This window comes from Diospyros lotus, chromosome 1 (assembly GCF_014633365.1).
Source record: "Diospyros lotus cultivar Yz01 chromosome 1, ASM1463336v1, whole genome shotgun sequence".
Classification (NCBI taxonomy): domain Eukaryota; kingdom Viridiplantae; phylum Streptophyta; class Magnoliopsida; order Ericales; family Ebenaceae; genus Diospyros; species Diospyros lotus.
The window spans coordinates 53,165,695-53,179,777 of NC_068338.1; the positions used below are offsets into that span (position 1 = coordinate 53,165,695).

At 33.0% G+C, this 14,083-nt stretch overlaps 1 protein-coding gene across 1 annotated transcript; it reads right to left on the minus strand.

Moving 5' to 3' along the window:
• Positions 1-7,647: 7,647 nt before the first annotated feature.
• Positions 7,648-13,559, minus strand: LOC127801799 (uncharacterized). The gene is given in 5 exon segments (XM_052337211.1): positions 7,648-8,973; positions 8,976-9,251; positions 9,363-9,606; positions 12,602-12,717; positions 12,963-13,559. Coding segments are annotated over 5 exon segments (2,139 nt in total). The 5' UTR covers positions 13,338-13,559; the 3' UTR covers positions 7,648-7,845.
• Positions 13,560-14,083: the final 524 nt, after the last annotated feature.

Consider the following 14,083-nt stretch of genomic DNA (forward strand, 5'->3'; position numbering starts at 1 on the left):
CTTAGTATTGTCTGTACATAATATTTTTTTTCTACTTTATATATTTGTAGTTAAAGAAATAAATTAAATTTAACCTATAGTTGCTGTTGATTTGAGTTGTAAAAAATTAAAACAATCTATAAAATTATTTAATTACTAAAATTGAAAAGCATATGGACCCATGGGAACGTGCTTTTGATGAAAAAGTAAACTAAATTTTAAATATTAAAATTTAAATAAGTCCATTAATTAATTAAATAGTTCAAAATATAATATATTTATTATTATTATAAAATCAATCCACCACACATATTCAGAAGCTTGAGATATCACGAGATTGTAGGTTCATTTTGTCTCTGTACAGAACTATGCAATCAACTATGTCAATTTAATGGGCCAAGCTCCTGATTTTTGTCTCACGATTAATCTATCCAATCACCTAGAACTGTGGAGCAGACAAATCGAAAGTTTTAAAAAAGATGAGATAGGTTCAGACCAAAATTACTGGCTATGATCTAGATACCTTTTGAGTTTCTTATGTTATAAAAAAAATTATTTTCATCATTATTGATCAATAAAATTATTTAGATGTTAAAAATAAAATATAATAAATACACCTAATTTAAAAACAAAGTGTATTTACTATTACCCTAGCAGTAATGATTGACATTAACCTATAAAAATAACAAATTTTACCCCTTTTTTTTTTAAAGAAAATGGACGTAAAAATATATTCTGTTATGTATTGTATTAATACAAAGTGTCACTTTAAATATCAAAATTAAGTATTTAAGTAACATTTTGAATTCTTTTATATATTTATTTAATTTTATTACCATGTATAATAATATTAATTAATAAATAGGAGCCCCTTTATTCGGGAGGTTCACTTCGCCCTAATCTATTCAAACAAAGCGTTAATACTGTAATACATGACAGAAGGAATTAACGATAAACAAACGAGGAAGAAATGGTGCCGACGTGGCAGCAAATGGACGGACAGCTGTGAGCTATTATTATAAGTGACGGCTGTTCCAATTCCATTCCACTTGCCCACAGATTTCAACTTGCGCTTGGAGTTTGACAGATAACTCCCCATTTAATTTGTTTTTTAGTTTTTATTTTTTAATTTCAAAATTAAGAAAGAAGTGGAGGTAAATTCATATTTTTGGTATTGTACTTTTTTTTGTAGCCTAATTTTTTATTATTTTAATTATATTCATGAATTTAATTTTTTATTCAATTTAACTCTTATATTTAATTTTTTTTGTGATAATATTTGTTTCAATTATACTCTTAAACTTGTATTTTCAACTCAATTTAACTCATATATTTTTATGTGTAAAAAAAATAAATAAAATGAGATGACAAAGTACACATTATACTCTATTCACGTCAAAGTATAGGGTTAAATTAACTTAAAAATGTAATCTAGAAATATAATCGAAATAATAAAAAATTTTAATTCTCACGTAAAAAAAAATTAAAGTATAAAGGATTAAATTGATTCAAAAATACAAAATCTAGATATGTAATTAAAATAACGAAAAATTTGAATAATCACATGAAAAAAAATATGAAAGTTTAGGAAACAAAAAAATAGATTTGACCAAAAAAGTGGTGTTTGATGCATATTTTTATTTTAAAAATATTATTTAGACATTCACTTGTAATACTTTTGATAATATTTGTATATTAATATATTATTTATTTACATTAATATAACATAAATAGTAACACATCAATATAAAATTATCATAAATAAATGTCTAATAACATTTTTATTTTAATTTTTTAGTAAAAATTGAGTTGAGTCACTTATTTTATTTTTTTTTCAAAAATGTTACTTAGACATTCTAGAGTGACATTTGATTTGATATCCTTACATTAATATATTGTACACCTAAATTGATTAGATATATAGTATGATGTATTAATATAAAAATATCACATCAAATATCATTCCACAACGAAAAGATTTACGTTAAAATTATATATTTACAAAGATAGTATCATATTTCTTTTACAATAGAGTCAATGCGACACATATTTTATTCATCAACAATGACTATCACATAACACATTATCCTATCATAAAATTGCTCGTATCCTATATTCTTTTCTACCAAGTTTGAGAATTTTGAGTCAGTCATTGTTAGAGATCTCATCCAAGCATCATAAAAAGATAATTTCACGAAAAATCTCGCTATTCTGTCAAGAGTCAAAATATATAATCAGACCAACCCAATGCAAACACATTCTTAAACTTATTCATTACTTTGATGCTCATTTTCTCTTATATTGAGTATTAACTTGACCGTCAAAATTATTAATTTTTTTTATAAAAAAAGTCAACAATCCAGGTGTTATGAAAGTAAAATTATTGTTAATACTTTATTAGGCTGAGCATCTGTCATTACTTAATACATAAGATGTGGTGGCTAAATCAAAGTAGGCTTAAGGCCAAAGCATTAATATAATATATATACATATATATATTCCAATCTACTAAACCAATTTTATAAAGAAAATTTGTAACTTTACTGTCTCATAATTTTATAATAATATAAGGACACGTATTTATGTATTTATTTATTTGCAAGAAACCCAATGAATGAATTTCATGCATCTACAATGTCAAAGGGAATGATCAATTGTTTTGGGGGGCTCATTTTGGACTTTAGGTATTTGACCCAAGTTTAAGCATAAAAATATTCTATCACAGATAGGCTCTACACAATGTTTACGTCTCCTTTTAAAGGTCAATTGTAAGACTCATCGTGGGTCGATGTAAGGATGCACAATGCACAATTGTAGGCCACCAAAATCAACAGCAAGAGACTATTGTTAATGATGCACTTAAATAAAGCTCCTTAAGCCATTCATGGCATTGATTTGGTTGGGCTCTCTCTCTCTCTCTCTCCTCTGATCATTCATTCTTACTGTTGAAGCATTTCTAAAGCTTGTGTTCCACTTAATCATGTAGGGCATGAATCAATCACCCTTTAAGCAACAGTACATTGTGCATTTATTCCAAAAGGCACAGCTACCCTCGTAAATTAATAATTAGATGCATGCACCAAAAGTCCACCTGCTAGCACATAGTAATATTATGAGTGATAAAAGAGTATTGATGTGTCTACAAATGAGTGGCCTCAAGTTGTACTCCCCATAGTTTGGATGCTTGGTTCAGCTCACTGGTTTAGTAAGAGACTAATGGTATCACCAAAGACGTAACCCCTCCCCGTTCTTGAAAATGGTCCTTCGGGTTCACATCACTTCTCCCGATTGGACCGGCTCAAGCGCTAGGGGACCGTAAGTCATTATTAATTTAGGGGCTCTAACTCCTTAATAAAAAATAAAAAATTAATAAATTTAAATAATTATTTATTAAGCTGGAGGGGTTGGACCCTAGGCAATTGCCTTACCAGTCTACCCCTTCAACCGACCTGACTCCCGATCCGATCCCTCAACTGATTCTAGCATGGAAGTTAAAGATAAACAATTACCCTCTCTTAAACACAATTTATAACTTTTATCTTGTTGTGTTTTTCAAATAATAATTCTTATCAAAATCTCACTCAATGAGTGTTGATTTTTAGTTTTATAGCGATTCAAAATGAGTTAAAAAATTTTAATTGAAGTTACATGACGTAATTCTTATTATTACTTCCTATTTTACTCACGACTTGATTAATAATGGGGAGAAATTGGGACCAGATTTGAAGTGGAGTAGCTGTGTAGGACTGGGTGGTCCTCCACCCACAAAACACCATGGCCCCTCCTGTGCCTCACCATTCACCAACACCCTTTCTCCTTTCTCATTCCTCCTTGCCTGATGATTTATCACTTTCCAAACCTACCAATCCATTACTGTCTCTACTCTTCCTTATAATTATAATAATTATTAATATTTTTAGGGTCATAGTTAAATAATAATAATAAATATATTTTATTTTTTTAAAAATGTATTTCTCACATTTTTTTAATTTTTAAAAAAATTATTAGTTAATTAACCATTAAAATTATTTTGATGTTAAAGAAATACAATAAATATATTTTATCTAAAAATAATAAATATTTATTGTTGCTTGGATAATAATTAATATTGTCCATATATATATATATATATTGATATTACCCATTATCAATGTCAATGTCTCTTGGTCCATTTTATGGATAACCTTACAAGTTTTCATTTTGTCTCCACTCAACAAGAGATTCCAAGAGGAGAAGGGAAGAATAAGGAGAATTTGTGAGAAACCCTAAATCTCGACTATCATATAAAAAATAAAAAATAAAACTTAAAGTCGTATTGAGTATTTCATTTTTGTCTTAGCTGGATTAAATTAATGAATGATTACTTCTATTATTACATTTTGTTAGGTGAAAGAACACAAAAGAAAGTGGAAGTAGCAAAACAAAATCAAGAAACCCCAATGCAGGAAGCTTCAGTTGCTGCAAGCTCTAAACCAAAAGTAGAGAGTTTATGTTTACCTTCTTTACTTTGAGAAAGTTGTTCTTTTGCCAAAATTTGTTCATCAATGGGCTTGATCTTTCAATTCAATTTCCCTCAAATAGAGTAGTTTTTTGGAATTAAGCTAAAATGGTTAATAAATCAAACTTAATTAGCATGATTGTATAGCAATTAATCACAAATAATATGGTAAGAGGGTGTTAGTAACAATATCATAGGAATAACGGTTTCGAGTTCAATTTGTGAAAATAATTTATTTATAAAATAAGGATAAAATAATGTATAAAAATGATCGACTCTTCTTTTGTCCTCTCAAATGAATAGGCTCTTATTTTATTTATTATGCATGTCTGTGTATCTCATTTCATGTCACATATTTTCTATTATTTGTATTTTGATAATCATTTGACTCTATCGTTTTTCATTTAGAATTTAAAATTTTAATCTATCGTTCGAATACATACTATTAAAAATATTTAAATTTAGATTCAAACACATCTTAATTTTAGACCCAGTAAATAAAAGAAATTTGAATAGCTTCTCATAAATAACATTTTAAGTGAAAGAAATACAACCTTACACTTGTTCTAACTTTTCTCTTTTAGAGCTTTCATGGCATAAGGGAAAAGGTTGAAGTTAGTGGGAGGGAAAAGTGAAAAACTATTAAGTATTCAAGTGTTAGATGATGAAAACCATTAACTCTAATTAAGAAGTGATAATATTTAATTAATTCTATGGTATTGGCTGCAATTTTAGAATTGTTTGGTGTAAATTCAAGTCAAATTAACTACATGTGAATAGTATTTTTCAGTTGAATTATTAGAGATTATTATATCTATCATGATACGTAATGGAGTCTTTGAGAGTCTACGCATCATGTAAGTGACTTAATACTTTACTCATCATAATATGTAATGTAGTGTAGTCTTTATAACATTATAAATCTCTTATAATTGTTGTGAGACTCTACAGATCAAGTATTCGAACACTCCCCATATTATGCGAATGATTCAACGCTCCGCTCATTACAATATATTGTGCGATTTGTGTAATAGTGCGTGCCTCTTATAGTTGTTGTGGGGTCTCATAGGTCATAAATGCAAATACCCCACAATATAAAATTTATATATAATATAAACTATGTTATCCCTTCTTATTCTCAAACAAAAGCAAAGTTAAAAAGTGAGTATTATAATTTTGCTTTGAGAAAACAATGTGGAAAGGGAGAGAATAATAAAATAATAAAAATAAAGTGACAACTATAAATCTTTTGGTTCATAATAAATTTAAAAAAAAATACATAAAATTGAATCTAATTTGAGTGCTTAGAATTGAAGCTTGCAGTTGGAGATGATGGATTTTTAGTTAGGGATTTACTTACAATCACAAGCTTGAATAAATAAGAAGGATAGGGACAAATAAATATTGCGAATTCTAGACAAATAATACAAGAAATGAGTTAAAGAGTTAATAATAATGTAATTGATTTCGCTTACTAAAATTAAGGCTTGATATATTATTATTATTATTATTAATAAAATTTTAATTTGCAATTCCATTTTTCATGGATACAAATGGTGTTAATTTGCAACGAGAGTGGTACATTACATATATATGGTGTGTAGGAACGAATATGCAGTGAAGACACGATGGGATGATGCTCACACTCCCAGTGGCAGTGGGTTCCAATTGGGAATGCAGTTGGATTATGCCCACAAGTCTTCTGAGTTGAGTGGCCGTCTCCCAGACTCCAGATAATAATATTATTATTATTATTATATTAATTAATTAATTAATGAGCGGAGGCAACAGTGAAGAGGGAGGGAATTGACGTTTCAAGAGCCGTCGGTTGCATCCGATGCTTACGCTGGAGAAAGTCTACGGGGATGGGTCCCTTTGGGTTGAGAAAACACAAATTTCCTTTGTCTTTTGTAAATAGTTGTTTTTTTTAAGGTGGAATCTTCTGCCTGCCGGAGGAGGAGCTGAGGACGGAGGCGGCCTTCAGACACCACCACCACCAGCACCCGCCCTTCGCCTTTTGCCAAGTGTTCGTTTGCATCTTTTCTTAATATTGGGAAATGGAAGAACGAACTTTTATAAATAGTAAAACATCAAAATATATATATATATATTTTTTATTTATTAATAATTTTTTATTAATTAATATATATTTAAGTAATATTTGTTAATTATTATATAGAACCAAAAAAATAAAATATGAAAAATATATCGACCTTTTTAGTTTTCTAATATATTTATTAAATTTATCTGATAATATCTAAAAAAAACCTCTCTCGTGAATTTTATTTGACCATTTACAGTCTCAGATAAATTTATCTAACCCCCTAAATAAATTTATTTGACATTTTACAAATAAATCCAAATTAATCATATACCTTTATGTAAAAGCTTCACTCATTTCTTTTTACATCTTCATCTTTTTCTCGTCCATTTTTTTTCACATCTTTATCTTCTTCTTGTCACCAAACCTTTCCATTCACCGATTTCATTCTTCCTCATCTTCTTTTTCATCTCCTCACCGATCATCCCCTCTCGCTTTATCGATTTTTTCCCCTCACTTAATTGTCTAACAACGTTGGTCTTTTTCATTGGCTTCATCGTCCAGCCACCAATCTTCCAATTCTTCTCCTTTATTCAATCTAAGCCACCAATCTAACAACGTTGGTCTTCCTTATCTTCTTTTTCATTCTTCAATCTTTGTTTGTCTTTTTTTTTAATTTTATATTTTATTATTTTTAACTATTTAAGTAAAATTATTATAATTCACTAATAATTATTTTTACTTTCTAAATCTTTTTAGAATTTATTTTTAAACATAAATTTAAAAACAAAACATTATTTTTATTTTTAACAATTCATATTAATAATAAAATATTACTTTAATCATAATTTTCTTATTGTTATTAATATACCATTTTAAATAAATTTGATAATAAAAATATTTTAGTAAAAATCACATTAAACAAATATATAAAGAGAAAAAGTATAATTTTTAATAAATATAAAAAAATTAACAATAATAAATATTTTACTCGATACAATAAAACTATATCATACATAATGGCTGTTTGTTAAAATTGAGGCCTGCCGGCCCAGTCTTGAAAAGAGAGGAGAGAGAGAATGGGAGATGGCGCATGCACCACCAGCACACCCAAGGCAAGGATGCGGAATAAACAAAGAGAAGGCGCGCCTACGCGTAAATTGCTATGGCTGAATTCAAAAGGGTAATTACAGCTCAAGATCACAACAGCGACATTACATTCTAACCCCATCACATATCAACATTTTTCATGGCAAAAACAAAATAAACCCCCCCCAAAAGAAAAAAAAAGACTAAATAAAAGCCTAGCATAATAATAAAATCATCATCAGTTCACTCTTCCCCCCATCATCTTAGATGTGGAGGAGGAGGAACCTTCATCTTCATCTTCATCCTCATTAGCACCACTACGTGGTTTCTCCATTCGATCCTCCAAACTTCCTCCTCGGGTGACGCATCTCTTGATCACACTGCCTACCACTGATTCCTCCGGCAGTGAAATCAATCCCATGGCGGCTATGCTGGTTGCAATAGCACCAACTGCAACATCCCTCGACCCACTGTAAAGGCCCCGGCTTCCAGCTGCAAGAATGCTAGGGTTATCATAGCTATCGCTGCCTGCCAGAACAGAAGGCAGCACACTCATCAAAGGCGGGTTAGACTGGCTAGAACCACTGATAAGCAGCCGCAGAGTCTCTCTTGCCCCCTCTTCAATGACAGAATTACTTTCTGGGATCAATGGGTTGACAAGTTTCGGGAGTAGAGGTGGAAGGGTAGTCGAGATAGCAGGACCTGCACTAACAAGGTAGCCTTGCCCAGAGGAGCACACATCGATGACAGGAATGTGGACGATAGGGTCACAGATTAAAGGTGTGAATGTCGGGATCTGCTGTGAACTTGACCTAGAGATGGGCAGCCGGACTAGTGGCTCCGGAAGCAATGGCGGGAAATCAATAGGCGGGATTTGGGCAACATTGAAGGGTGATGCTGGCGTCAACACACTCGAAGACCTGGTAGGTGGCAGCATCGAAGAAAGTGGAGGTAGAGAAAGTGAAAGTGAATCACTCAATGAAATGGGCAGCTGTGGAGGTGCAACTGTATATTGCAGTGTCGATGCAATAGGCGGGCACCAGCAGTAATAGGGAGATAACAGAGTTGAAGCTACGGAATTGACTTGGGACGTTGGGCTCAAAAAGGGTGGGAAGGCAGATTTCCCAGGTGAACCAGATAAATCTGCGAAGGAGTTTTTTATGGGTGTTTCAGGAAGCTTGTCCTTTCCACTAGAACTAGGAGTAGAAGCATCAGAGGCAACGGGTGAAGCAACGGCCAGCTTTTCCGCAGCAGAAAGCTGGCCATCACATCGCTTTAGTATTTCTCGGGCAACATTTCTCAAGGAGGAGAAATTTCTTGGCAGGCCCTCTTTAAAAGAACTTGACCTTGGACTGAGGCTGCCTTGATGCATTGAATTACTCTTCCTGATTGACTCCCACACGGTCGAACACGCAGAGATTTTGAAGCCAAGGATGAGGATATGGTGGCGTTCCGACAAGGTGCAGAAATATCTGATGACAAATCTGAGGGAAGTGTAACTGTGACAGCAGAACTGGCCTGTGTTTTGGTCACAGATGATCCAACAAGATAAGCTTTGAGATGAGTTGCAAAAGAGTCAAGGCGTGACTCGCTAATTCCAGTTAGTTCAGCAAGTGAGGGCTTCTTTTTAAGCAGATCCTTCATCTATATCAGCAGCAATGAAGAGCAAACAAATATTAATGAGTTTTAGCATTATGCTGCATATTATATATATACATATATATATATGCTGATCATTAATGGACTTGGATATACCTTTGACAGCAGCTCATCACCCAGAAGTTTTGACTTCTCTGAACACCAAAAATAGAGCGTCTCTCCATTAGGTATCTTAATGAGGAAGGACCGGCCAGATTTGTCTGCTGGGATTCCTTCAATTATCACAGCAGAACACTGAGAGTCACTGCTTAAAGTTGACAGTCTCTCAGTATGGCCACTATCCGCAATGAATGAGATGCGCAAATCAGATGTTGGCAAGAGAGTGAGATTCAAAATCCCCCTGTTTCAACGAGGAAAAGAAGAGAGAGGGAGAGAACGTGAGTCTAGAAACAATAGAGAAAACAATCAAATCAATAACCAACAGAAGGAAACTGGGAATAGTAGCAGTAGTTAACATCTAAAAGAAAACGTGTATACTGATAAACTGAATAGGTAGAAATGAACAAAATAATGTGTCTGAATGGTGAATTAAACTTTAACTTCATATTACAATTGAGCCTTTTTTTTTTATTGCAACAAACATTGGCCAAAGAGACACAGTGGTCTGAAATTTCATCTAGCCAACCCCACCAAGTGGTATTAAGTCTTGTGGTTATTATACCCATTGGCTCCATATTACTTCTGATTGCACAGAAAAGAATTTTTTCCCACACGGGGCCTAGGGTTACCTATTATTAATAAATCTTAAAAGTATTCCTGAACTGTGAAACCCAAATGGCCTTGAAAGAACATCAAGATTAAAGCAATGCAAGGAGACCAAACACAAAGGGCTAGTTCACCAGCAATTTGAATGAGTTAAATTTATGTTACTTGGGAATGCACTATTCAAGTTAAGTACATTATTTATAAGCTTACCAGGAAAAAGAGCTAGAATAAAGTTGACTTGAAAATTGTGTTAGCATTTAGACATTTTCTTTCCCTCTATTGGGGATCAGTACTGTTGAATTTAACCTCCCTAAATGGACAAGCCAAACAAGTTCCATTTAATATCGCATATACCTCTTAAGAAGCTGATTCATCGTGGATAGGTGAAGAAGTTTCTTAGCCACTAATTAACATTCAAATGATGGAATGTATAATATAAGCCAAAAAGACATGAAAATCACAGTTTGTATGAATAACAATAATGTAAAGAAAAATTTTGCTAGCCATAACAAAATTAGACCTTAGGCAGCAAAAACAGTAACACGTATCTTAAATTTATTCATTTCAGGACAAGAAGAATATTTGAAGGATAATGATGAAAACAGAAAACAACAAAGGACCTAATCATCAGAATGATATATCAATATACAGAAGAACAATTAAGACAACCTTGCACAAAATCAGCCACAAAAATAGACATTGGGTAACCAAGAGTTAAATAATGAGTGAATTATATAACATAAGAGCATGAAACTACCTTTACTTCCTCTTAATTCAGAGACATAATAGATTACGCCCACTTTACCTACAAGTAAAAAGACGCATTCATTTGGAATGATGAACATTGTCACCATCAATAACTTAAAATATAAAGCCCTGCAACTTCTACTTGTCATCAACTATAGCTTGCTATAATGCAGCTACTAAATAATTAAACTGCTATCCATATAGAACACCCAAAAGAAAAGATGTAATATAAAATATTGAAAAAAACAAACAACATTGATGCAACAACATGGCCATAATGGGTCAAAAGCAAAATATGACAACAATTTACAAGGTCTATTAAAGTAGACAAATATGTTCATCTGGAATAGTTGTAAAATCACTGTTGCAGCAAATTTCAAAAATGTGATTAATAACCTCATAATTTTCTAAAACAAATACTCACGTCTTCCATAACCAATATGGCCATATATATTCATAACACCAACCTTCATGGTGTCTCTCCCAGATAGAACGCACCTCCTAGCTATGAGACAGTCTCATACGGTGATGCAGTGGTCTACAACTGAGCAAATAAAATCCAGCATGAAGTGACGGGGGTGAGATCATTAGGTTGAACAAATATGTCTGCAATTCATGTACAAGGCACTCAAATATGCACCCTAGCAAGTTTAGGGATCAAATAATGAAAGGACTCCCTAGGTTCATAAAATCAGTCATAAAAGAAACACAAAATCCAGATTACCACTCAGAAGAGGCGCCAAATAATCCAGTTCTTTAGATAATAATAAAAAATTAAATAGAATATTGAAAATTCCAGCAAATGGAACAACATTTCTCAGGGAGACGCCATCATCATCAAAAGGGATTACTGTACCAGTCCCATATAAATGGATACAATCAAAAGTAAAATCCACAATTCAAATGTCTGGTTAAAATCAAGAAGTCAAATCCCTTCCAAATATAATATATGGTAGATCAACCTCCAGCTAAGAGCCAAAGCAATAAAATTATTTCTGCACAACAAAATAAAGAGCTATAAATCTGGCTGATGTGCTCTATTTGATCCTGAAAATGTAAGCATAATTTTGCAACTTCCAGTGTTATAGTACATGGAGGGGAAAATTACATCATCTGTGGAAGCACTAACATACTAAGAATGATAAACTTAATGTGCCACAAAGAGTACTACCCTACACGGATTAGGAGGGAGCCTAGGCCATTCTTCATTTTTCATGTCCTTAATCTAGAAGAAGGTTTCCACTTTAATCAAACCAGAAAGCACAAACCGTAAGACAGAGTAGATAAAGTTTATTTACCAAACATTATCAGAAAACCCCCAACTGATACAATACCCGAAGTACCATTGACTACATAAATATGTTTATGTCTCTATAGCAACTTGGTTTACAATTCCTATTCAACTATAAGAGGCCAAATTAGACACATACAGCTCCAATAGTATAAATTATCTAAAATGTACTCAAAAGGATACAGAGCACTATATTCCAATTTCCAACAGTGCACGCATTAGTAAACCAATATTACATGGCACCGCAGCACCAAACAATGGTACCACAAAACTTAAAAGGAAAATTATTTTTGGCATATTGGTTTTCTGCTAAGCTGTTAAACCGAGAAATGGCAATGTTGCCAATTAAATATACATAATAAGGTATCACCACTCAGTTACAAGCAAACTTGTGAACCTGCCAATGTAATAGATTGTGCACAGTTACAAACTGAGCAAAACAGAAGAATTGCTATTGATTGAAATTAAAAACCAACAAAATGAAAAACAACAAATCCAATATCCCAATCACAAATAAATGTGGAGGACGAAATTAAAAAGCTACAAGTAACCACACAGTCATACAAAGCAATGCTTTAGTGTTCTCGATTACCTTGTTGCGGTTGGGCACAACAGCGTTCCTTGCTTGGTAATCTTTCCAACACGAATGGAAACAAGTGGAATGCACAGGCACCTTGCTAGCATGCCAACTTCAGATGGCTCAAAGTGCTGTTAAGCGAAAAGTATACCGATTAGTTCAATGAATCATAATATACATCGAATATACATATACATAGATATATAATAGCCCTCAGCTAATTGGATTTAAAAAGAAAATCATCTCTCTCAAATGAACATATTCAAGTTTCAGAATACTTCTTCAAAGAAACCGCAAAAAAGAAAAGCTAAGTAGACATCAGATTAACTACAAAAATATCGAGCAGCACGTATTCTTGGTTGATTTGCGCATCTACCTGACTTAGATGAGCCAACAAGCGGTCCTCGGCAGCATCGCACGAGACGTTCAGCTTCAGCAAGGGCTTTAACCTCTCATCGGCGCGACATGCCCCCAGAATCTGCAAATCCAAAGCCTGGAGAAACTGAAGCACCCTGACTTCTGGACCGCTCTGTGCAAGTAACAGATCTCCATCCCCTCCGGCCATAAGAATCTCCGTCAAACGCTCCGCAAGCTCACCATCACCAGACCTTCCCGATTCCCCAGAAGTTCCAGCCTCGAAGGCCTCCACATCGCTTGAATCATCAAAATCACCGCCTTCGGCAAGATCCACGAGATCCACGTCCTCTATCTCGCGGTCACCGAGCGATTGCTGTTTCTCGTAGTTAACCATGTCTGAAACTCAGAAACCCTAGAAAATTCCTCGCGCTATGGACGGAATCGCTACAAAATCGATAAATCAATACGGATCGAACACTGAATTTTTCAGAGAATCGATCGAAACCGAAGAATTCAAGAAGATGAATTTGGAGAAGAACAACCAAACCAATCAGACTCAAAGCAGAAAGAAATGAAAGAAAGAAAGAAAGAAAGAGAGCGTCCTCCAATAAGAAGATAAGGAAGGAAGGGGAAAGGCCTTATATAGAGCACAGGGGGACACCCTACGGACCTGAAACCTGTTAGGAATTCCGGTTTTGTGGTAGGTTTGGGATCCGCGTGGCACCCGCCAGCTTTCATCTATGGGGGATCCAACGTGGAGATAAAAAATCTAATGCCATGTCAGCAATTAGCCGACTATTTCGCTTCTGTTATTAAAACCAAGTCACACTCAATTTCGTCAATTTTTTTTTTTTTTTATCTTCAATCAAAATACATTAATTCAAAAAAATGGTGTCTTAATCAAATGGGTAATTGTCAGATATTAGCAGTCAGATTAAACTTATAAACACATTAAATACTTCATTTTTTAGTTAAATATAATAAAATAATAAATAAATCACTAATTTAAGCACCGAAATTTAATGTTTATATCATATTTTCAAGATATAAAATAATTTCTCTCATAAATTCCAGTTGCTCATATTTTAATTTTTATTTTAAATTTTTAAAATCGAGAATAATTTATCCAAGTATGCTATT